The sequence below is a fragment of the Pelobates fuscus genome, chromosome 9, assembly GCF_036172605.1.
Source record: "Pelobates fuscus isolate aPelFus1 chromosome 9, aPelFus1.pri, whole genome shotgun sequence".
In the NCBI taxonomy this organism is placed as follows: domain Eukaryota; kingdom Metazoa; phylum Chordata; class Amphibia; order Anura; family Pelobatidae; genus Pelobates; species Pelobates fuscus.
The window spans coordinates 33,295,946-33,320,107 of NC_086325.1; the positions used below are offsets into that span (position 1 = coordinate 33,295,946).

Consider the following 24,162-nt stretch of genomic DNA (forward strand, 5'->3'; position numbering starts at 1 on the left):
AATGTTAACACAACAATAGTATCTCTCTGCAATACAGAAGTATGCAAAATAACACACAATGAAGTCACCTTATCTGGGATGAGCCTGTGCCAAGTGCTTTGACACATATGGGGTTAACTATACTGAAAAAGACACATCTATATTTTACACATATTTAACACATATTTTATGCATACATTTGCTTTAAAATATTAATAATATAAAATAAATAAATGTTATATATTATAATAGATTAATAAAAAAATCTATTATTATATATTGCATTATTAAAAATTATTGGTATTAATATTGCTTTTTTTCCCAATACTGTAACCTAGATATACATAATTACATTTCATGCAATCCAGGGAATAATCTAACAGAACATTTCTCCCTGACACATCACAAAATAAGCATATTGAAGGAAATTGGAATGGAAGATTCAGGTATATTAACCCTTTCTACACAGCTGCATCGTTTAGAAGAGGAAGCATGCAGCATGTCCTGGGAGATACAGCAGAGCCCCTGCTTGCTTGCTTGCTACACTATTTTGATCTGCTTCCTTGCATCTTAAATTTCCGAGTGGGTTCTCAGGAGATCATGTGAGCCTGAGCTGTGTATTTAAACGCCTTCTCTGTAACAGAGCTGCCACAGTGTGTAAGCCTAGCAGCTGGCTAGTGTAATATGTAGTTACTTTCCTGTACTAAGCTGATTTACTTGTTTAAGGGCTGACCTCATCGTGCTGTCAGTATGGGATCCCACCTCCATAGTTAGCAGTAGCTGAGCATGGACTGGGGATGAATGCAGCATGCTACAGACTCAGTGGCAAATGTTATAATAGGAGAACAGGCAAACTGGAATTAGAAAACTGTCAGCAGTAGAAGGATCTTAGCATCACTGAGAATATAGAGAAATACTTTTTGTATTCTATTTTTTTTTTTGGTTCAAGCAAACATGTCAGTTTCTGGAAAGAAAGAATTTGATGTGAAGCAGATCTTAAGGCTGCGATGGAGGTGGTTCAGCCACCCCACACAAGGAACACCAGGATCTGGTGGCTGTCTGCAGCAGGAAGGATATGAGCACAGAGGGACGCCGGTTCACAGTAGGTTGAAAAGCCATTCACGGGACAGGAATGGGCTAAAGAAAAACAGCAGCCCTGTCCATAACATACTGGCACCAGTGCCAGGTCCAACCCCTGCACACCATCGATCTATTCAATCTTGGCACCAACAAAACATCATAGTACATTTACAAGCAAGTCAGGATATTCCAAAGTCCAGCACTGAGGAGAAATTGGGGAAAGAAGAAGAAAGCACCAGCACAGAAGAGGTTAACACAGTCCCAGAGGAGAACCAAGAGGCAGCCACAGACAGGTAGGACTCGGAAGACTGAGTTCCTGTGGAGTTCTATGAATGGAACGTTCAGTTCAGTTTGTTTATGTTCTACATTGTATATAATAATAATAATAAACAAAGTAATTCTCTTATCTGTTTCAATGCATGCTTAGTCAAACTTTATGGATTGGGTACCTTGGTAAATAAACAAGAAACAATGATCGATTTGCATTTAGGGGTGCTGTGTGGAGTGTTAGCTGCTCATACCCCCATAGTAAATCCCCCAACTATTTGGCTGTTTGTGATAAGATTTGCCCAGAGAACCTTTTTTCAAACAAAGGAAGAAGATGGAGGATAAGCAGTGTTTAGCAAGCTTTCATTTCAGTGCATGTTTTCCTGTGCCTGTGAAATTAACCTTGAACCATGTGAAAAATGGGAGAACTTTAAACTTGGCTGTTAGAATGATTTATCTGGAAGCACATTCATTTGGTAGCTGGTCTGCATTTTGAAAAGCCAGCTAATAAAAACACAGTCTGCCAGTGCTGCTATCTCGATGCAGATATTTGTCAGATAATTTATAATCTACAAGGCACTGAAAAATAGGGGGAATATTGAACCCAACTGGCCAGAGTGTAAAGCAGCAGGTTAATAATGTGTGTGGTGGGTCACAACGCTGGATTAAAGCATCTTTGCAGTGTGAGATTGGACTTTCAAGTATTTCACATAAAAAAATAATAATAAATAATAATAATAATAAAAATAATAATATATATATATATATATATATATATATATATATATATAGGCATAGGGTTGTAATAATGGAGAAATAAGTAAATATATATATGCACAAACACAAATATACACAATCTCACACACCATTTTTACATCATCTGCTTCTTATTTTACTGAATCCCATATTGCATATATGGGGACCTCACCCCTGTACAGGTAATATTACATGCAGTTTGGGTTCCCCGATTTCGGATAGACCTGGGACATACCCAGCTAGTCCAAGATTAGTGTGCAAAACCTTCCTACATGGCAACTAAAATAGATACTGCCTGGGACTTCCACTAAAGCCTAACTTCCACTAATCTCAGACAGCACTGGGTAATTAGTGTTCCATTGCTGTCCATGCAATAAACTCGTCCCTTTAACCTCTACATTACATTAAAAAACACACAACACTAAATACATTAACCCTAAACTAAATGCATTAACCCTACACTACACTAAATACATTAACACTAAACATTAAACCCTACACTACCCTAAATACAGTAACACTAAACATTAAGCCCTGCACTACAGTAAGACCATCACTTAACAATAATCCTATACTAAACTAAATACAGTAACACTAAAAAATCCCTATACTACAGTAAGACCATCACTTAACATTAACCCTATACTACACACAATATTAACCTCTGAACTAGAGCATCACTAGACAATAACCCTAAACTACACTAAATACAGTAACACTAAACTTTAATCCCTGCACTACCGTAAGACCATCACTTAACATTAACCCTACACTACACAAACACACAACACTAAACATTAACCCTACACTACATTAAATACAGTAACCCTAAACATTAACCCTACACTACATTAAATACAATAACACTAAACATTAACCCTACACTATACCAATACACAACACTACACATTAACCCTACACTACATTAAATACAGTAACACTAAACATTAATTCCTACACTACACTAAATACAGTAACACTAAACATTAACCCTACACTACATTAAATACAGTAACACTAAACATTGACCCTACACTACGTTAAATACAGTAACACTAAACATTAACCCTACACTACACTAGATACAGTAACACTAAACTTTAATTCCTACACTACATTAAATACAGTAACACTAAACATTAATTCCTACACTACATTAAATACAGTAACACTAAACATTAATTCCTACACTACACTAAATACAGTAACACTAAACATTAACCCTACACTACATTAAATACAGTAACACTAAACATTAACCCTACACTACATTAAATACAGTAACACTAAACATTAATTCTACCTACACTACATTAAATACAGTAACACTAAACATTAATCCCAACACTATAGTAAGACCATCACTGTACATTACATTACACCAACACACAACACTAAAATTTAACCTTACACTACACTAAATATAATTACCCCTATATTTATCCATGAACTACAGAGTTCATGACTAGACTAGACAATAACTCTAAACTACACTAAATACAGTAACGCTAAACATTAAATTCTAAAGTACAGTAAGACCATCACTTAACAATAACCCTATACTACACTAAATATCAACTCCTGAACTAGAATATTTCTAGACAATAACCCTACACTAAATAGAGTAACACTAAATATTAAACCCTACACTACAGTAAGACCATCACTACACTAAATATTAATGCCTGAACTACAGTATCATTAGACAATAACCACACAGTAACACTTAACATTAAACCCTACACTACAGTAAGACCATCACTACACTATATATTAACCCATGAACTGCAGTAACACTAGACATTAAATATTGTACTACAGATTATCACTTAACATAACCCTAAACTATATGCTTTAAACCCTACACCAAACATAAATCACTATATTACACTATACATTAACAGTCACGTTAGCTGAGCTAAAAACATAATTTAATATAAAAGATACATAACAGCAGACTATGTATAAAGGAAATAATACAATCTCAGGGTTTTGGAGACATTCATAAACCACTTGACCTTCGGTCTTTACACACACACACACATACAACAAACACCTATGTGCATACAAATATATTACATGCATTGTATATACTAAACTTGTAATTGAGCATTTCTTTGCTGCTGCTTGTCATTTTTATTTTTTATATTCACTGAAGTAACATTCACTGTAATATTCATATGAGTTCAAATTCCTAAATATTTCAAGCCTATTTTGACATTTAAATAATTCATGTATTTTCTCAGTGATTTGGCTTTGAGTGCTGGGAGTTATTATCTATCATGGATGCAGTCCTGCTAAATTGAGGAAAGCAATAGTAATTACAGTTTTTCAGCATTGTCAGACTAATAAGTAGTGATATATTTTAAGGGTAGTATTTAATAAGAGCATGTTTTTCATTCTCTATACTGTAGCCTTATTTAGGCATGGTCCTACCTATTGTTCCTGTAACATTTTGTAATTGTCTCATTTATTGTTAACATTCCCCCTTTTTATAATATTGTAAAGTGCTGCGGAATAAGTTGGCACTATATAAATGCCAATAGTAGTAATAATAATAATAATAATAATATAACAAGGGGAAATGATTAATTATATACACTATTTATATATATATTGATCTGGAAAAAAGGTAACGCATCACAGCTAATATAGATATTAGCTGTGATGCGTTACCTTTTTTCCAGATCATTAACAGCCAGCACTTAGCACCACAGCTCTTGTGGATTACAATTCACATTAATCTCAGGAATTTGTCTGAGAGTGAACAGAGTTGTTTTTCATCATGGCTGTAGCGCTGATGGGTCAAGTAAGGTAATGGAAGTTTCACTTTTCAACTTCTACGTCATTATGATTTCTTTGTAATGAATGTTAAGAGTAGCATAAAATGTGAGCTGACTCAGCTAAACATAGTTGGTATTCATCACAAAACAAATGTATTGAAATGGCTCTACTATTAAACAAATTTACACTGATTCCAACATTTTCGAATTAATCAGAGGTAAATAGTTTGTTGTATAGTGTATTGCGCTATGCACTCCATAATCTTAAAGTTCAATCGCTTTACACATACTAGTACTAATGGATATTGCTCCTAAGTGAAAACAAAAAATGGAATGCTCATAGTAATGAGAGTGAATAAGTGCCCATATTCTTCATTGACTCACCTGAGAGTATTTACCTGTGTGAAAATAGCCCAGAACATTTTTTTCGGCGAGGGGATGTATCTGTGGGAATTTTTTCCCAGGAACTTACTTCTATATAAAAGTGTTCAAATGGAAAAATATGTATTAATATAACACAATACTGTTATTGATGTAATGTAAAAGGTTATTGTCAGTATTTGTCTATTGCAAATTGCAGCCACTATAGCTGAATTAGAAAAAAATTCCATCTAAATTATTTTTAGAATTTTGACCATTTTGTTTTTATCATTTTCACGTTCATGACCATTTCCGAAGTATTCCCAGTTTAGTGAATAACTCTGTTAGAACTAATAATAGTGATATTTCAATGCATAAAATGGAATATTTACAAGAAGCATTGAAATAGACTTTTTGAAGTAGGCCATGCAATTGTATAATAGAATGAACAATGACAGGACACAGGAAAACTAAAAACACAGGAAGCTGAGAGAGTCCATAAACTCAGCATTGATGCATCGCTGCTGCTAGAACTGATAACATAATGGTAGCCTGTCTCTTCTGTCTGATCTTCTCATTGACACATTCCCTCTCGACCTCGTGCACTGCAAAACAAAATGTTGTCGACTAAGCTCAATTTACATTTTCTGATTCAGTGTTTGACCTCTGTGGGGGAAGACATATATATATAGAGGGTACTTTCTGTCCCTAACGCAGAAGAAATAAAATGTATTTAAAAATCTGCATAATTACTTAAGAATTTGTGTGGCTCAGATAATGGCATTGGTTTAGTATCCTTGGATAAGCTTTTCAAATGCCTTGATAATTTAAAACAAACTATTAAAATTATATAAAATTTGGAAAAATATCTAAATATTTTGATATTTGTATTATGTATTTGTTTTATATATGATATGTATTTGTTTTATATATGATATATTTTTGATTTTTTTTTAAATTTTGAAAAAAATAAATTTAATAAAAAAATGTAATTTAAATTAAACATTTATCAAGATCTTGATAAAGACCCTGAAGGGTCGAAACGTTGATGTGGAGGTGATTTATTGAAATACATTTTTTGAAAATCCAAGTGAGTGCTCCTGTCTCCTTTCTCGTCTATTTATTGCTGGGAAGCACCCGGGTTAAGTTACACTGTGAATATTGGAGGTTGAGTGCCAGAGTCTGGACATTTTTGTATATATATATATATATATATAATGTGTGTGTATGTATGTATGAATGATATTTTGTGTAGTCCACCTATTCGTATCAGGAAGCAAGGGTCTACCACACCAGTCAGGACCCAAGGTGCAGACAGTGCAAAGAGGCCTGGGATCAATCCAACAGCCAGGTGCAATATGTTAGCAAGGACAACATAGACTGAGATGCATAACCAAGTTGCTGGGATTGTGTACCAAAATATCTGCACAGAATATGGTCTGGACCTGCCTGTTCACCAAGTAGTTGAGAGTGACAGGGCTGAAATCATGTGGGACTTTCAGGTCCAGACAGACCAACGTGACATGGTGGTGGTAGACAAGGAACAGATGACTGAAGTGGTGGATGTGGCAATACCCGGTGACTATAACACCAGGAGATAAAAAATCCTAAATTAAACAGGATTTGCAATAAAGGAAGTGTAATCATTAAATCTAACTTTTCAGGAAGCATCTAGGAATACTGTACATATTAGGGGCATGATCTATACACCAATACTGCTTCATTAAGCTAAAGATGTTTTGGTGACTATAGTGTCTACCTAGTGTAGCTTATCCAAGCTTATTGCACAGTAGTACGTTATGGGCACAGCATGGTATTCTGTATCTTGCAGTTTTGTTGCCAGCTTTCTACTATAGAAAACCAAGGAAACAAAATTACAACTCCCAGACATCTTTACTGTGCAAAATTGTACAGTTTTATTATTAAAGCAAAAAAAGGAAAATGCTGATTAAGAGGAATACAGTGTGGACTTGTAAGCTCGTTTGAGCAGGGTCCTCTTCAACCAATTGTTCCTGTAAGTTTTCTTGTAATTGTTCTATTTATAGTTAAATCCCACCTCTCATAATATTGTAAAGTGCTACGGAATTTGTTGGCGCTATATAAATGGCGATAATAATAATAATAACAATAATAATAATAAAAAACAAGCATAAAGCTAAGAATACTTGTAATAATAATACTTACCATGTAATATAACAAAAATGTCCATAGATTTTAATGGTGACTTTTGTAGATGAATCACTTGGAAACTTTTCTAATGGTATGGAGTCATTTGGAAAGCTTATAAAATCAAGGCCCATATGTTGGTTATGGAATTGTACTTTGAATCATATTCCAAAACCATGGTCGAAATAGCTAAGTCTGAAAATCATCTAGATTGGTTTTTTTTTCTCACAGCTGCGTTAGCGTATATTTAGCATTTTTTTCCAATTTATCAAAGTTAATTATGTAGTACTTAACTGGCATAGTGCATCTGTGTTTCGTTTTAGACAAATAAATAAATTATATGGAAAAGAGTGTGTTTTTAATGTTAATGTATTTATGGGGAATTTAGGTTCCCAAAAATCTATCAGAACAAAGACTAGTATGGCTATGATTGGTGATAATGTTAACATACAGTAAGTAGAGTTGCTTATTCAAAACCATATTGCAAACAACATTGCAAATTGCATTTAACCCCTTAAAGACCAAGCTTCTGGAATAAAATGGAATCATGACATGTCACACATGTCATGTGTCCTTAAGGGGTTAAGCATTAATCTGTACTCACAGCTCCTTTTCCAATTCTAACCCCATTATTGTTGTGGTTTGAGACCTCTGCACACATTGCTTTAGCCTGTTTCTGTGCTTATTGGGAGAGTGAGGCTCAGATCAACATAGGGGCCATTTGAGCTCAAGCTCCAGGCCCACACATTGCAATAGACCAGAGTCGTCTGACTTTTTCTTACATTTTTCTTCATATATTTTTGTGATCTGACACTGCTTTGTGATCTGACACAGCTCAGTGCCATGTTCATAGCATGTATCCAGGGAGGGACATATATCGTCAATGGCTTGACTGAGCAGCATAGGAAACCCTGTACATATTTACATAGCAATATAGGCTGAAAACAATCCATCAAGTACACCCTGTTGATCCAAAACAAGTGAAAAACCTTATTCAAAGTGATTTCCAATATTGACATAAACTGTGAAAAAAAACCTTCCTGACTCCAAAATGGGAAGCATATTTATTTTTGGATCAACAACACATATTAACAATTATATCTTTGACTATTCTGTTTTGCAAAAAAAAAAGAAACTGCACATTGTTTAGTCTGAGAAAACAACTTCATTCAGACAGATAATTCAAAATATTTATTATTTTTGCTGTAAAGAACCTTTTGCTGTTTTATAAGTGAAATCCCCTTTCTTCAAGTCTTAATGGGTGATCTCTTGTCCTTTGTACAGTTCTATGAATGAACAGGTTACCAAAGAACTGTTTGTACTGCCCTGCATATATTTGTATAATGTTCTCAGTGAGCCATCTTTTTTTCTAAAGTAAATAACTTTGAATGTTCTAGCCTTTCTTAATTACTAAAATCTTCTTTATTAATTGTGTAGCCTGCTTCTGAATTCTTTCTAGTTTAATGATATAGGTACCCATTATTGTAAAATCTTTTCAAGGTATGGGCTTACATTGATTTATAAAGAGACACACTTATATTCCCACTACTCATGTGCAGCAGCAGTGACTATAATACAGATCAGCCCCAATACATACAATACAAATTAATTCTCCTTGACCTCTCTGCTGCCTTTGACACAGTTGATCATTCTCTCCTCCTTCAAACTCTTCAATCACTCGGTCTCTGTGACTCTGTCCTCTCTTGGTTTTCCTCCTATCTCTCCCAACGCTCATTCAGTGTCTCCTTTTCCAAGGATACCTCCTCCCCTCGCCCTGTCTCGGTTGGAGTTCCCCAAGGCTCTGTCCTTGGTCCCCTTCTATTTTCTCTTTATACTGCCTCTCTTGGAAAACGTATTGCCTCTTTTGGATTCAACTACCACCTGTACGCTGATGACACTCAGATATACCTCTCCTCACCGGACCTCTCCCCGGCCGTCCTGCAACGTGTCACTGCTTGCCTCTCTTCCATCTCTGACTGGATGTCGTCACGCTTTCTCAAACTTAACCTCTCTAAAACTGAACTCCTTGTCTTTCCTCCTCCTAATACTGATCCTCCTCTCTCACTCTCCCTTCAAGTCAGTGATATCCACATAAGTCCATCCCTACAAGCGCGCTGTCTTGGCGTCATACTTGACTCTGGTCTCACCTTTGAGTCTCACATCCAGTTTGTTGCCAAGTCCTGTAGGTTCCAACTCAAAAACATAGCCCGCATCCGCCCCTTTCTTACGCAAGATGCTACCAAGGAGCTTGTCCATGCTCTAGTAATTTCCCGCATGGATTACTGTAACCCTCTCCTGATTGGTCTCCCCAAAAGCCGTACTGCCCCGCTACAGTCTGTAATGAATGCTGCAGCTAGACTGATTTTCCTATCCAGTCGGTACTCTCACACCTCGCCCCTCTGCCAGTCCTTACATTGGCTCCCTGTATCCTATAGGAGTCAATTCAAAGTGCTAACCCATACATTTAAAGCACTGAACAATTCCAGCCCCTCTTATATCTCTTCACTGATCCAGAGATATGCCCCTCCTCGTACCCTCCGCTCTGCCCGCGACCACCTCCTGACCGCTGCTCGCACCCGTACGGCCAACTCACGCTTGCAGGACTTCTCACGGGCGGCTCCTCTCCTATGGAATAACTTGCCTACTGCCATCAGACTCTCCCCTAGTCTTCAATCATTTAAGAAGGGCCTTAAATCCCATCTCTTCAGGAAAGCGTATGGCCTCCCAGAGTAATCTCTCCCTTACATACCTGTCCCTATGGGATAGTGCTTTGCTCTCTCCTCCAGCTCTGCTTCACTCCTACTTGATATTTCCTATCCTAATGTTTCTAATACCCCACTTCCTATAGACTGTAAGCTCATTTGAGCAGGGCCCTCTTCAACCTATTATTCCTGTAAGTTTTCTTGTAATTGTCTTATTTATTGTTACATCCCCCCCCCCCTCTCAAAATATTGTAAAGCGCTACGGAATCTGTTGGCGCTATATAAATGTCAATAATAATAATAATAATAATAAATCAAAGAAAAAAGTTACTTACCCACCATCCCAAATCCCAATGTACATTTAAATAACTGGAGGTTTTTTAATACCACTCCAATGGCCATAAAAGTTTAAGCTCACCTGCCATGTCAAGGCAAAACCCCTTGAAGTAAGATCTACACTAACAATTCATCCAGCTAAAAGGTGACATCTCTAATGAGACAGAATGGGTATTTTTCTACACCTCCATTCTGCCTTATAGCTGAAAGCAGCAATGTGAATTGTTAGCGTAGAACTCACTATCCTATAATTTTAGAATAGATTACAGTGATGGCTAACCTTGACACCATAAATTGTTTCTGGACTACATTTCCCATGATACTCAGCTAGCTTTCAGAGTCTAAAAACTAGCTAAGCATCATGGGAAATGTAGTCCAGAACTATTTATGGTGTCAAGGTTAGCCATCACTGGAATAGAAGATGTTTCACATTCCGCTCCACAAACTGCAAAAATATGCATTTATTTTATATCTTATCTGCCACTTGGTTGCCCAGTCCTCCTATGTGTCCAAATCCCTTTGCATCAAGGTATTATCCTACCTACATTGTATTACCTTGCCTAATTTTGAATCATCTACGTACACCAACATGTGACAGTCAGTGGCTATTCCAAGATCATTAATACAAACAGATTAAAGAGCAGTGGACACAAACCATAGCAGACCCTCGAGGGGCCCCACCTATCACCTTCACCCAACTTGAAAGTTGATGAATTTCAATCTAAAAAAACTGCTTTTAATTTGTTTAGCAACTGTGGTGGTCTGCCAGAGTATCACCGCCATGGATGCCCTTTTCCCAATACACCACACGAATAAATCCAAAGGTACAAATATCACAGCTGTTCCATAACCCCCCACACATGAGCCAAGGCTTAATGCTGGGAGAAGACTGGTTTATTGGGTTTTATGCTCAAGCCCCAACACAGGGTTTCTCACACAGAAAATGCAAGGAAATCCCTCCCATGATCCTCTGTGCCTGAGAGATTATTATTGGAATACACATGGCTAATTATCTCTCAGGACAGAAAAATCTAACATGTATTAACCACCCCAAAAGTACCCCCAAAATACATGGAAACCCCAGAAAAGTCCCATTCTTGCATAGCCTGGATCTGGGCGAATGATATATCCAAAAACCACCCAGATCCATTTGGTAGTTTTGGATCACCATCACAGGGAAGTTCTGACCGGTCTGCCACGAGGTTAAAGCCCAAAATAGTTCCAGGGAAATTGTGGCAAGAGACGGTCTCCGTTTGTGGGGTTTTGTACGAAAATCACATAAGGTAGAGGAAAGCTGGTTCATGTAGAATGCTCCCTGCATTCGGTAGTCTGTGAGTCCTGACCACCATTCGTCTAGATGAACTGGAACTGGAACAGGCCATAGGTCCATGGTGACTGGTGTACGCGGGAGTGCCTGGCCGAAATGAGTTCCAGGCACCCGCTGCCAGCGTTCGGGAGACAAGATGGCCGCCATCCATTGTCCCAACCACGTGCGTTTGTATGTATGAATTGGTGGCCACCCAGTGGAGCATTCTATTAATTATTTCCTTTGCGGTTTTCGTACAAGATGCATAACATTCCACGTTCTAATGGGTCTCTCGGGTGGTCTCGGTTCGGGAACTGAACAAATTAGATGAAATAAACAAAAGCACGAATCCAAACAGCCAAAAGGAGCTAAAGTGATGGGGTATTCCTTCACAGCAAATCTTTTTTGCCAGGTGGTACTATATACCTTAGCAACCTTTGCAACACCATGATCTGTACTTCCACTGACTTATTCAGATAATGCAATTAAGTTAAATGACATGACCAGTCTCTCATAAAGCCATGTTGATTACTACTCATGATGTTGTAAAAAATGAAGTCCTGAGTTTGATGCCTTACATTTTTCTACAACCGTTCAAATAGTTTTACAAAAATAGTTTATAACCACAGATGTTAAAACACACAGGTCTGTAATTACTGGACAGAAATTGTTCCCACTACATCTTCTTTTTTTCCAATCTTTTGGTATGACTCCTGAGAGAAATGAATTCTGACAGATGATAAACAATGATTTGGATATTGCCACACTTAGCTCCCTATGTACTTGTGGATGAATGCCATCTAGCCCTGGGATGTTGCTTGCATTAGCTTTATTTCACTGCAATAGCACTTTCTCCTGTGTCAAACAATCATATATTTTCTCTATGTTTTAATATTAGTGATTTATATATCATCCACTCTTGGTTCTTCTTTATTATGTGCTAAAGAAACATATATATACTCAAAATGTCTGCTGTTTGATTATTATTATTATTATTATTACTGGCATTTATAAAGCATTAATATATTCCACAGTGCAGTACAATTGGGGAAAAAGACAGTACAACATACACAGACAAATACATGAAGGCACGATCCACAATACACGAGGGCACGATCTCATGATCTTCTATGGACCAGATGCTAGAATTTCAAATTCATAATTTGTAATTGGACCCCCACTAATTTTCAGCTCCAGAATGATGAAGACCCTCAGTCAGCACTGTGTGTGAGGGAATGCTTGGTTAAATTTGCAGTTATCTCTTTAAATGTTGCCCCGCCTTGCTTCTGATATATGTATCTACTTTGTGACATTGTATTAAAAAATAAGACCAGACTAACTAAGAACTAAAATTAGTCACAATCAGAACACATTATCAAGATGAATATGTTTACACATTATGGAAATATTAAAATAGAGCAGAAACATACTTTTTTGGAGATAAATATAAATGTGATTGCCTGAAGAGGGAAAATGTTCTAAATTCATATATTATCTATTTGTAGTTGGGGTGATTTGATGGTGAATAGATATGAGGTGGTGTTCAATTGGATTATGTTTTCTTTTCTGTATCTGTCCCCGTTAAAAATATTGGGCCTTTCGCACCAATGTAACAAACATTAGTTAACAGTTTTAAACTAAGCCACAAGAATTCAGACTTTTTTTGTACATTTGTATTTTTGAAGGTGCGTTAATACAGCGTTATAAGTAAAATACCTATATGCATACACATATAAGGTGTCATGATGTTAGTATTTTTACATTTTTGTCTGTAGTAGACATAGACTTATGAGTAGGTGATGTAAAAAAAAAAAATATTGACTATAGAAAACAACTGCTTGTCCTACACATATTGGGTAGCTAAAACCTGGCATATGCATATAAAAAGCTGGTCAGACATTTTTTTGTTTGTTTGTTTGAGGGACATGAGAACACTAGCTACAAACAGCAGACACTGAGAAGACGTTACTGGACCTTCTCCTGTAAGTCAACCAGAAAACATTACATTGCACGGTGGGAGATGTGTGAGTACAGTGATGGGTCATTAGAAAGAGACAAACAAGGATATGCTGATATAGTGACAGGACATTAGGTCGATACTGATAAAGACATGTTGCAAAGGTTGAATGATGTTAGGAAAAGGCAGCATTTGTTATGGCATACATACTACATAAAAGGGAAACAGCTGGAAAAGGGATTTTAGGGTGAGAGACATTAAAAATATTTGGTTTGACAGTTGTGGATGCTGATCACAATATAGTATCATGTAATTATCAGCAATTGCCATACAAAGTCTATGTCAACATTCTGTACGACCGAGCCAAAATGAGCACATCATCTTTAATAACATTTTGGAAATACTACCAGGTACACACAATACTAAGCATCAAAATGTAATGGGAATTCCACAGCATTATCAAGAAGACCACAAAGAATACAATTAAAAAATATAATGCCAATTGGTCTCCCCAAAAAAATAAAACATTGGAATTTATCTGCTTGGGTTTACCAGAAAATAGTCTGCAGACACGTTTTTAATCTGTGGTAGATTCACAACATGCCTAAATGGATTAGATGCTTAACGGACTGGCTTATTTCAGAGATGTTAGAAAACTCTACAACTTTATTTTGTAGATTTAGATTACATATAAATATACAGACAGTAACTTTAAATTTGTAAAATAGCCATTGTTTGAAACTTTTTTTACAATATGTTTTGGCTGTATTAATTGTAAATGAATGCTAACATTATATTAACTATAAAAAAGCACAACCTCTGTCATATTGCTGTGTATTAATAGAAAGATAAAAGATAGTTGTTCGGAAAAAAGAGCACAAGGGAGGTGGAAGGGGACAATAACAGGAAAGGAGTTCAGAAGCTTTAGACTGTTTTAGAGAGAAAGGTCCACAAGGGAAAACATTGTGCTTGGTTTTAAAAACAAAACAAACAAAAAAAAAGGTAAATGGTTCACGTTATCTCATCTGAGAAATAATTAAAGCAGTAATACAATTGTCGCAGTTAAAATCATGAGGGAAATTTACTAAATCATCTACAAACATTGCTATCTAAAATCATCTTTGGACTTTGTCCAAATGTAGCCCCAGCCATTGCTTAGCGCTTATCACATTGACATCAATTTGTCTCCTTAATCACATTTATTTATTTATTATTTATATGTTCATTACTTAGTTAGTGCCTGTAATTTTTTGCAGGGGTCCTAGTTATAAGTTCCCTTAATGTCACTTGGCAGCTGGCAGGTTCACTGTTAACGACTGTAAAAGCCATTTACGATAAAAAAATGAATTAAAGAGAGAAAGAAAATGAATAGTCCTTACACAGAGAGTTGATGCATATTTTTTTTATTTTAACTGAACTTGTCTTAAATAACCCTAACTTTTAATGTATTTCATACAGCTCATCTTCTACCAGTAGAGCAAATTGAGAGCATGAAATTCAATTTTAATAGAAATTTAAAATGTTTATTTGGCTAAACATATTATTTTTATTTACAACATGATTTTTTTCAGCGGGTCTACAAGGGTTGGAACAGTTACACTAGATTAAAGCCCTAGACCGTGGAACAAATTAAACTACCGAATCCTGTGAAGATCCCTCTGATAATGTGATAAATCTAATGAAAGTGTTTTATTCATAGAAACATAGAATGTGACGGCAGATAAGAACCATTCGGCCCATCTAGTCTGCCCAATTTTCTAAATACTTTCATTAGTCCCTGGCCTTATCTTATAGTTAGGATAGCCTTATGCCTATCCCACGCATGCTTAAACTCCTTTACTGTGTTAACCTCTACCACTTCAGCTGGAAGGCTATTCCATGCATCCACTACCCTCTCAGTAAACTAATACTTCCTGATATTATTTTTAAACCTTTGTCCCTCTAATTTAAGACTATGTCCTCTTGTTGTGGTAGTTTTTCTTCTTTTAACCCCTTAAGGACTGGACTTTTTTTGCGATGTTGTACATTTGCGACCAGGCATCTTTTTACACTTTTGTGGTGTTTGTGTTTAGCTGTAATTTTCCGCTCTCTCATTTACTGTTCCTATACAAATTATATATTGTTTTTTTCAGGACAAAAGGGGCTTTCTTTACATACCATTATTTATATAATCTCATGTAATTTAATTTTTAAAAAATGAAAAAATATGATGAAAAATTGAAAAAAATACATGTTTTTTGACTTTTATGTGAAAAATCTTTTATTCATCTACAAAAGCGAATGAAAAAAACTGCTAAATAGATTCAAAATTTTGTCCTGAGTTTAAAAATACCCAGTGTTTACATGCTTTTTGCTATTTTTTTGCATGTTATAGGGCTATAAGTACAAGTAGGATATTGCGGTTTCAAAACATATATTTTTAAAATGTATCAATAGTGACATTGTAACACTATTATCTGTCATAAATCGCTGAATAACACCCCACATGTACATATTTTTTTTAAAGTAGACAACCCAGGGTATTCAATATGGGGTATGTCCAGACTTTTTTAGTAGCCACTTAGTTGCAAACACTGGCCAAAGTTAGCGTTCATATTTGTTTGTGTGTGAAAAAAGTAAAAAACTAAATTGAACGCTAATTTTGGCCAGTGTTTGTGACCAAGTGGTTACTAAAAAAGACTGGACATACCCCATTTGCAATACCTTGGGTTGTCTTCTTTCGCAAATGGTATGCCATCATGGGGGTAATTCTCATTCCTGGGCTACCATACGCTCTCAAAGGCAACGTAACCAACCTGGCCATTTTCAATGTAAAAATATTTGACCCTGTAACTTTCAAAAACGCTATAAAACCTGTACATGGGGGGTACTGTTATACTCAGGAGACTTTGCTGAACACAAATATTAGTGTTTCAAAACTGGAAAATGTATCACAACAATTATATCATCAGTAAACGTGCTGTTTATGTGTGAAAAATGCAAAAAAAGTCACTTTCACTGACAATATCATCGCTGTGATATGTTTTACTGTTTTGAATCACTAATATTTGTGTTCAGCAAAGTCTCCCGAGTAAAACAGTACCCCCCATGTACAGGTTTTAGGGTGTCGTAGAACGTTACAGGGTAAAATACAGTGCTAGCAAATTAAATTCTCTAGACTTTCGGCCTGGGTTGGCAGGCCCCTTAAATTGCAATCAATAAAATAACTTAATTATGTAAAAATATTACATAAATACGCACGTAGAATTTAAATATATGTGCATATTTATATATTTGAAGTCTACGTGTATATTTATATAATTATTTATGTCATTTTGTATATGGACATATGAATAGTTCGTATTCTTTTTATTTATTTATATATACATAGATATATATACAATTTCATTCTAAGTGTATTTTGATATAAATATATATATATATTAATATCAAAATACAGTTAGAATAACATTTCGTATAGATATATAATTTTTATTATTTTTAATTTTTTTAATTTAATTTAAATTATTTATTATTCGTATTTTATAATAATATATATATATACAATATATATATATATAGTTATTATATATATTATATATATACGTGTGTAAATTAATTATAAGTGTGTTTTTATATTAATATATGTACATATTAATATAAAAATACACTTAGCATGACATTATATATATATATATGATATATAGACATATATTATATAGGTATAATATATGTCTATATATCATATATATATATACACATATATAATAATATTTTTTTTATTAACTTTCACTTTAAATTTATTTCTGATTTTACAGTTGCAGGGAGACTGCCTGTCAGCACAGACAGTCCCCCTGCAGGCAGAGACTAGGACACCTATTGTGACCATGTGGTCGCCCTGTTGGGCGATCACATGGCCCCAGGGGTCCTAATCCGCCATGGGGAGACTGTCTGGGCTGCAGGCAGTCTCCCCACAACGGGAGCAACGCCGATCGCCGCCGGGGGAACGACGGCGATCGGGTAAGTACATTTTAAATTTAGGACGGTTCAGGACCGTCGTCGGTCGGCAAGGGAAAAATGCCGATGACGGTCCTGAACCGTCTTGCGTCCTTAAGGGGTTAAATATAGTCTCCTCCTTTACTGTGTTGATTCCTTTCAATTTATTTTAGTTGTTGATTGATTACAACAGATAAAATGGGTCACTGCACTTTTTTAAAATTGAAGAATAGGTCACCAAGCTAATCTCATACATAATTCGAGTCCCTACAGGAAAATATTTAGCTTCCTGGTTTACATTTCTAAAATGGTTTCCTATATACATAGGCGTGCGCAGCCTGTTGCATTAGGGTGTGCACCCTAAAGCACAAACACACGCCGCGTGTATATGTATTTTTATATAAACATACACACACACATATATTTACATACATGCATACACACAAATATACATAGATGCAGTGTGTGTGATTGTGAGCAGTGCAGCGTGTAAGGGGTGCAGTGTGTGTGATTGCGAGGGGTACAGTGTGTGTGTAATTGTGAAAGGTACAGTGTGTTGTAATTGTGAAGGGTGCAGTGTGTTGTAATTGTGAAGGGTGCAGTGTGTATGATTGTGAAGGGGGACAGTGTGTGTAATTGTGAGGGGTACAGTGTGTGTAATTGTGAGGGGTACAGTGTGTGTGATTGTGAGGGGTACAGTGTGTGTGATTGTGAGGGGTACAGTGTGTGTGATTGTGAGGGGTACAGTGTGTGTGATTGTGAGGGGTACAGTGTGTATGATTGTGAGGGGTGCACTGTGTGGGCGACAGGGGTTAGGTGGTTGGAGGGGCAGTGACAGGGGGTAGCGGGTGGAGGAGCACTGACAGGGGGTAAGGGGGGTAGAGGGACAGGTGGTGGGGGGTCGAGGGGCAGTGACAGGAGGTAGCAGGGGTAGATGGATAGTGACAGGGGTTGAGGTAGAGGGGCAGAGTAAGGGGTTAGGGGTAGTGACAGGGGTTAGGGGGTAGAGGGGCAGTAACAGGGGGCGTGCGTGAGTGGAGGGGCAGTGACAGGGGGTAGTAACAGGTGTTGGGGGTTGGGGGTACTGACAGGGGTAAGGGGGGTAGAGGGGCAGTAACAGGGGGTAGGGGGTGGAGGGGCAGTGACAGGGGGTAGGGGGTGGAGGGGCAGCGACAGGTGGTAAGGGGGGTAGAGGGACAGGTGGTAGGGGGGTCGAGGGGCAGTGACAGGAGGTAGCAGGGGTAGATGGATAGTGACAGGGGTTGGGGTAGAGGGGCAGAGTAAGGGGTTAGGGGTAGTGACAGGGGTTAGGGGGTAGAGGAGCAGTAACAGGGGGTGTGGGTGAGTGGAGGGGCAGTGACAGGGGGTAAGGGGGTAGTAACAGGGGTTGGGGGGTAGAGGGGCAGTGACAGAGGGTGTGGGGGAGTGGAGGGGTAGTGACAGGGGGTAGGGGGGTAGAGACAGGGGTTAGGGGGGTAGATGGGCAGTAACAGGGGGTGTGGGGGAGTGGAGGGGCAGTGACAGGGGGTAGGGGGGTAGTGGGGTAGTGACAGGGGTAAGGGGGGTAGAGGGGCAGTGACAGGGGTTAGGGGGGTAGAGGGGCAGTGACAGGGGTTAGGGGGGTAGAGGGGCAGTAACAGGGGGTGTGGGGGAGTGGAGGGGTATTGACAGGGGTTGGGGGGTAGGGGGGCAGTGACAGGGGGTTGGATGGGGGGCAGTGAGTGACAGGGGGTAGAAGGGGGTGAGTGAATGGGGTGGGGGGCAGTGAGTAGATGGGGGTGGGGGAGCAGTTAGTGACAGGGGGTAGAAGGGGGTTTATAAATACCTTCCCTGGTGGTCCAGTGGGCGCCCTCTCTCTTCAGTCTGCAGCTCCGCCGGGAGTGAGCTGCAGACCACATGGTGAGTCTCGCGATCTCCAGTCAGAGCGTTGCCGCGGCAACGCTCTGACAGGCTGGAGATCGCGAGACACCTCAGTCTGCAGCTCACTCCCGGCGGAGCTGCAGACTGAGGCCGGATCTCTGTCAGGGCAGACTGACAGGAGGGGCCTCGCACCCGGCGGCATTGTGGGCAAGCCGCCGGGCCCCCTCCTGTGTCGGTTCGAGGACCCGACATGTCAGTCTGCCCAGAGGCAGTGCCGCACGGAGGTGTGATTAGGGTGTGCCCAGGCACACCCTGCACACCCCGTGCGCACGCCTATGCCTATATAGCAATATCCAAACTTCCTCTTAAACTTTTACATGGATATAAAAAAAAAAAAAAGATTTATCATTATCAATGGACAGGAAAATGTGTTTTTTTCCCTCAGAATAATTTTGTGATTCTTACTTTCTGTACTTACTTTGTTACAAATATCTATCTAAAAATATTCATGTAAAAAAAATATGTAAAGTATGGGCATCTTGGAGACAGTAAAAAGTATTACAGTGAAAAGCTCTTTTTCCCTTCAGATTAGAGGCAGTGCTTATACCACAGGGATATCCAATCTGGAGGGAAAAAACAGGCAGGCAAATCTCCAAACATTTAAACCCTCCCCTAATTACCTCCTTTCCCATAAGTAGCAGCTCCTCCTGATCATACCCAGTTCTTTGCCTGCCTCCGGCAGGGGAGGTTAGACAGGAGGTTCTCCAGGAAGCAGGTGAGAAGGGCTGAGGCTCTGGGGGCACTGCTTCCTTCATGTCCGGGTAAGTAGCCTTTAACACGCCGGACGGCGTGGTCCCTCAAGTTTTATGTTGCCGTCTAATGCCGTGCCAGGTGCCGGTCTGACGAAGGACGCAGGCGTGCGTCGGCTGGGAAGTCCTGCGGTGGAACGCACACACAGGTTGCGTTGCGTTCCACTAGGGAGTCGCGGAGCGCTATGCGCATGCGCAATGCGAACCTTGATTCAGGCGCCAAATTTGAACTGGGCGTTCTCTTTGGTTTCAGGACTTATATGAGCATTTACCAGCAGCAACCTCTGTTTGCCAGGAGCTCTCAGATCGGTTGTAAAGAGTGTTATCTCACCTGCCCTCCAACACACTCTCAGGCCATTTAAGGTAAGACTGATTAAGTTTTTAATTAAATGGGTCCTAGCCTGAATCGATAAGGAGAAAAATTTGATTGTTTTCCCTTTTTTGTTTTCTCTTTTCAGTATGTCTAATCCGGAAAATTTGGATAAAGTTGCTGAAAAGGGGAAATGTTCATCTAAAGCCAAGCATTTAATCTGCTCTGTGTGTAGCCAACCTATGCCAGATGGTTGTAAAAAGAAACTTTGCTCAGTGTGTTCTAAAGAAGCTTCAGAGGAAGCAAAAAGAACAGAAATGTCTACTTTCCTCAGCTGGTTGCAACAAAGTATGCAACAAACATTTGTGGATATGCAGTCGGCTGCATTACAGTCAGTCCAGGCCTCGGTTGCCCAAGATTCGCAAGTTGTAAAACATGCTAAGAAAAGACTGAGATCTTGGGAAGCTTCTGATACTAGTTCAGTAACTAGTGGTTCTGAGTATGAGGAAATTTCAGGTAGTGATTCTTCAGATGAGGAGTTTGCCTTCCCAGATGAAGCAATTGGGAAATTGATTAAAGAAGTGCAGTGCATTTTTGGAATTGAGGAAACAGGGAAAAAGTCCAAAGTGTTTCCTTTTCTCCCACAGATTAAGGAATTGATTTTAAAAGAGTGGAAATTCCCTAGTCACAAGCCGTTTCTGTCTAGACATTTTAAAACTCTTTTTTCCTTAGCATCGGAACAAGACTGTAAGCTGGATACGGTCCCTGTAGTGGACGTTCCTATTGCTCAAATCTCTAAGAAAACTACTTTACCGATTGGAGACACTAGCGGGCTCAAGGATGTCATGGACAACCGCATTGACTCCTCCTTAAAAAAGTTGTTCATATCTTCTGCAGCCCAAGCTAAAGCTTTGATTACGGGGTCATCTGTTGCCAAGGCCCAAAGACTTTGGTTGGAAGAACTAGAAAAAGTTTATACGGGAGAAACTAAGGAAGACCCGGTAAAGCTATTAAAGAATATCAGGATGGCATCTGATTTTTTGGTAGATGCGTCTGCAGAAAGCCTAAAAATTTCGGCCAAGAATATAGGTACTTCAACAGTCGCCAGAAGAGCGCTTTGGCTCAAAAATTGGTCAGCAGATACAGCATCTAAGAATTCACTGTGTGACCTATCCTTTGAACCAGGAAGACTTTTTGGTTCAAAACTGGATGAATTGTTAAAACAGATGAAGGAAGGAAGGAAAGCTTTACCAGAATCATTTAAGAAGCAGTTTAGAAGACGTAAAGCGGAGTCGCTTCCCTCATTTAGAAGTTCCTTTCGTAGAAACTATTTCAGGGGTCAGCATAAAAAAGCCTTTGATTATAGGAAGAAGGAAAGATTTTCTGACAGAAGAAATAAAAAGTTATGACGCCAGGCCTGTGGGTGGAAGGCTGAGTCACTTCCTAGAGCACTGGAAAGGAACAACATCAGATCGCTGGGTTCTCACAGTGATAAAACACGGATACGCTCTAGAATTATCACAAGCCCCAATGGAAATGTTTCTATGTTCCGAGGTTCATTCTCTAGAGATGGAACTCTCTCTGATGCGAGAAGTATCGACTCTATTACTGAAAAGAGTGGTGGAAGAAGTTCCTCTCAAGGAAAGTTTTCGGGGCACCTATTCAAGACTTTTCTTGGTTCCAAAGCCAGATGGTTCGTTCAGACCCATTTTAGATCTAAAAGCCGTAAACAGGTGGATTATCAAAAAGAAGTTCCTCATGGAAACAATAAAGTCCGCTACTCTCCTTATTCATCCAAAAAGTTGGTTTGCGTCCCTGGATTTAAAAGATGCCTATCTTCATGTGCCCATAGCAGAATCCAGCAAAAGTCTTCTAAGGTTCGCTGTGTGCTGCCGATCAGTAATCAAACATTACCAATTCAGAGCATTACCTTTCGGCCTGTCATCAGCACCCAGGGTATTCACAAAGCTGCTAGTAGTCGTTTCAGCTTTTCTAAGAGGTATGGGCATCTCTGTCATTCCGTATTTGGACGACTGGCTGTTGATTGCAGAGTCCCAAGGTCAACTACAGCTAGACCTAGGGACAGCGATAGAATCGCTAGAAAAGCATGGCTGGCTAATAAATTTCAACAAATCGGAACTAGTGCCAGTTCAAAGGATCCAGTTCCTGGGTCTGATTTTGGATTCTATCGCAATGAAGATATTCCTGCCAGAAGAGAAGAAACTAAAAATCAAGCGATTAATTCGGAATCTCAGAAGAAAAATTGTGTTTTCAATCAGAGAAGCCATGGGCTTATTGGTCTGTTTACAGCCTCAATCCCGGCAGTCGGTTGGGCAAAAGCCAGAATGAGACCTCTACAAAGAAACATTCTGCAAGTCTGGAATCGACAGGAACTCGGCCTGGATGGGCTTATGAGGTTCAACAAGCTAACTTTGAGAAGTCTGCAGTGGTGGACATCTTCTCGATTCCTGCACGAGGGTCTGTCATTCCGGATGAAGTCCTTCACTATAATTACAACAGACGCCTCTGCCCTGGGCTGGGGGGCCCATCTGGGAGACATCAAGAAGCAGGGGTCCTGGCAAGAGAAAGATATGAAAAATTCCTCGAACTTCAGGGAATTAAAGGCCGTGTGGATGGCACTCTTGGCATTTCAGATGCTTATCAAAGATCGACATATTCAAATCCGCTCAGACAATCGAACGACAGTGGCATATTTGAACAGACAGGGAGGTACGAGATCAACAAAGTTAGAAAGCCTTTGTTCAATGATCATGCTGTGGTCAGAAGTGCACCTGATGTCAATTTCAGCAGTTCACATTTTAGGGAAATTCAATGTGGTGGCAGATGCCCTGAGCAGGCATCATTTGAAACAAGCAGATTGGTCCCTGTCATGCAGAACTTTCAAGTTCATCACAGACCGCTTCGGTGTTCCGGAGATAGATCTGATGGCTTCCAGAATGAACAGGAAGACAAGACGTTTTGCATCCCTAAATCCAACAGACAGGCCGGATATCATAGATGCCCTGTCAGTTCCATGGAAGTTCAACCTGGCTTATGCCTTCCCGCCAGTAGTGCTTATTCCCAGAATACTTCAAAAAGTAAGACTGGAAAGTGTACGTATTATCCTTATCCTTCCATGGTGGCCAAGAAGAAGTTGGTTCTCGGTTCTCCTGAATTTTCCGGGGGCCACATTTTGGAAGCTCCCGCTTTCAAGAGAAATACTAGAGGACGCCATGGTGCCTCTGCCGACCCTTCGAAGATTCCATTTGACGGCCTGGTTTCTGAACGCCAGATTTTAGAGAGCAACGGTCTGGATACTGAAGTGATAAAGATCCTGTTGGCAACTAACAAGGAATCTACTTCAAAGATCTACGCTAGAATTTGGAAGATATTCTGTCAGTGGTGTTGTAGATTTAAAGTCAACCCTGTTTCCGCATCCATCCAGAAGATTCTAAGTTTCCTTCAGATGGGATTTGCTAAAGGTCTTAAACCTGCTTCATTGAAATTGCAGGTTTC

The 24,162-nt window shown here is 38.9% G+C and overlaps 1 protein-coding gene across 1 annotated transcript in view; it reads left to right on the forward strand.

Moving 5' to 3' along the window:
• Positions 1 to 720: 720 nt before the first annotated feature.
• KLHL4 (kelch like family member 4) overlaps positions 721 to 24,162 on the forward strand; it is a 133,806-nt gene continuing 110,364 nt past the window's right edge. The window contains exon 1 of the mRNA XM_063431864.1: positions 721 to 1,352. Within this exon, the coding sequence (XP_063287934.1) occupies positions 934 to 1,352 (419 nt within the window). The 5' untranslated portion in view covers positions 721 to 933. The remainder of the gene's footprint in view (positions 1,353 to 24,162) is intronic.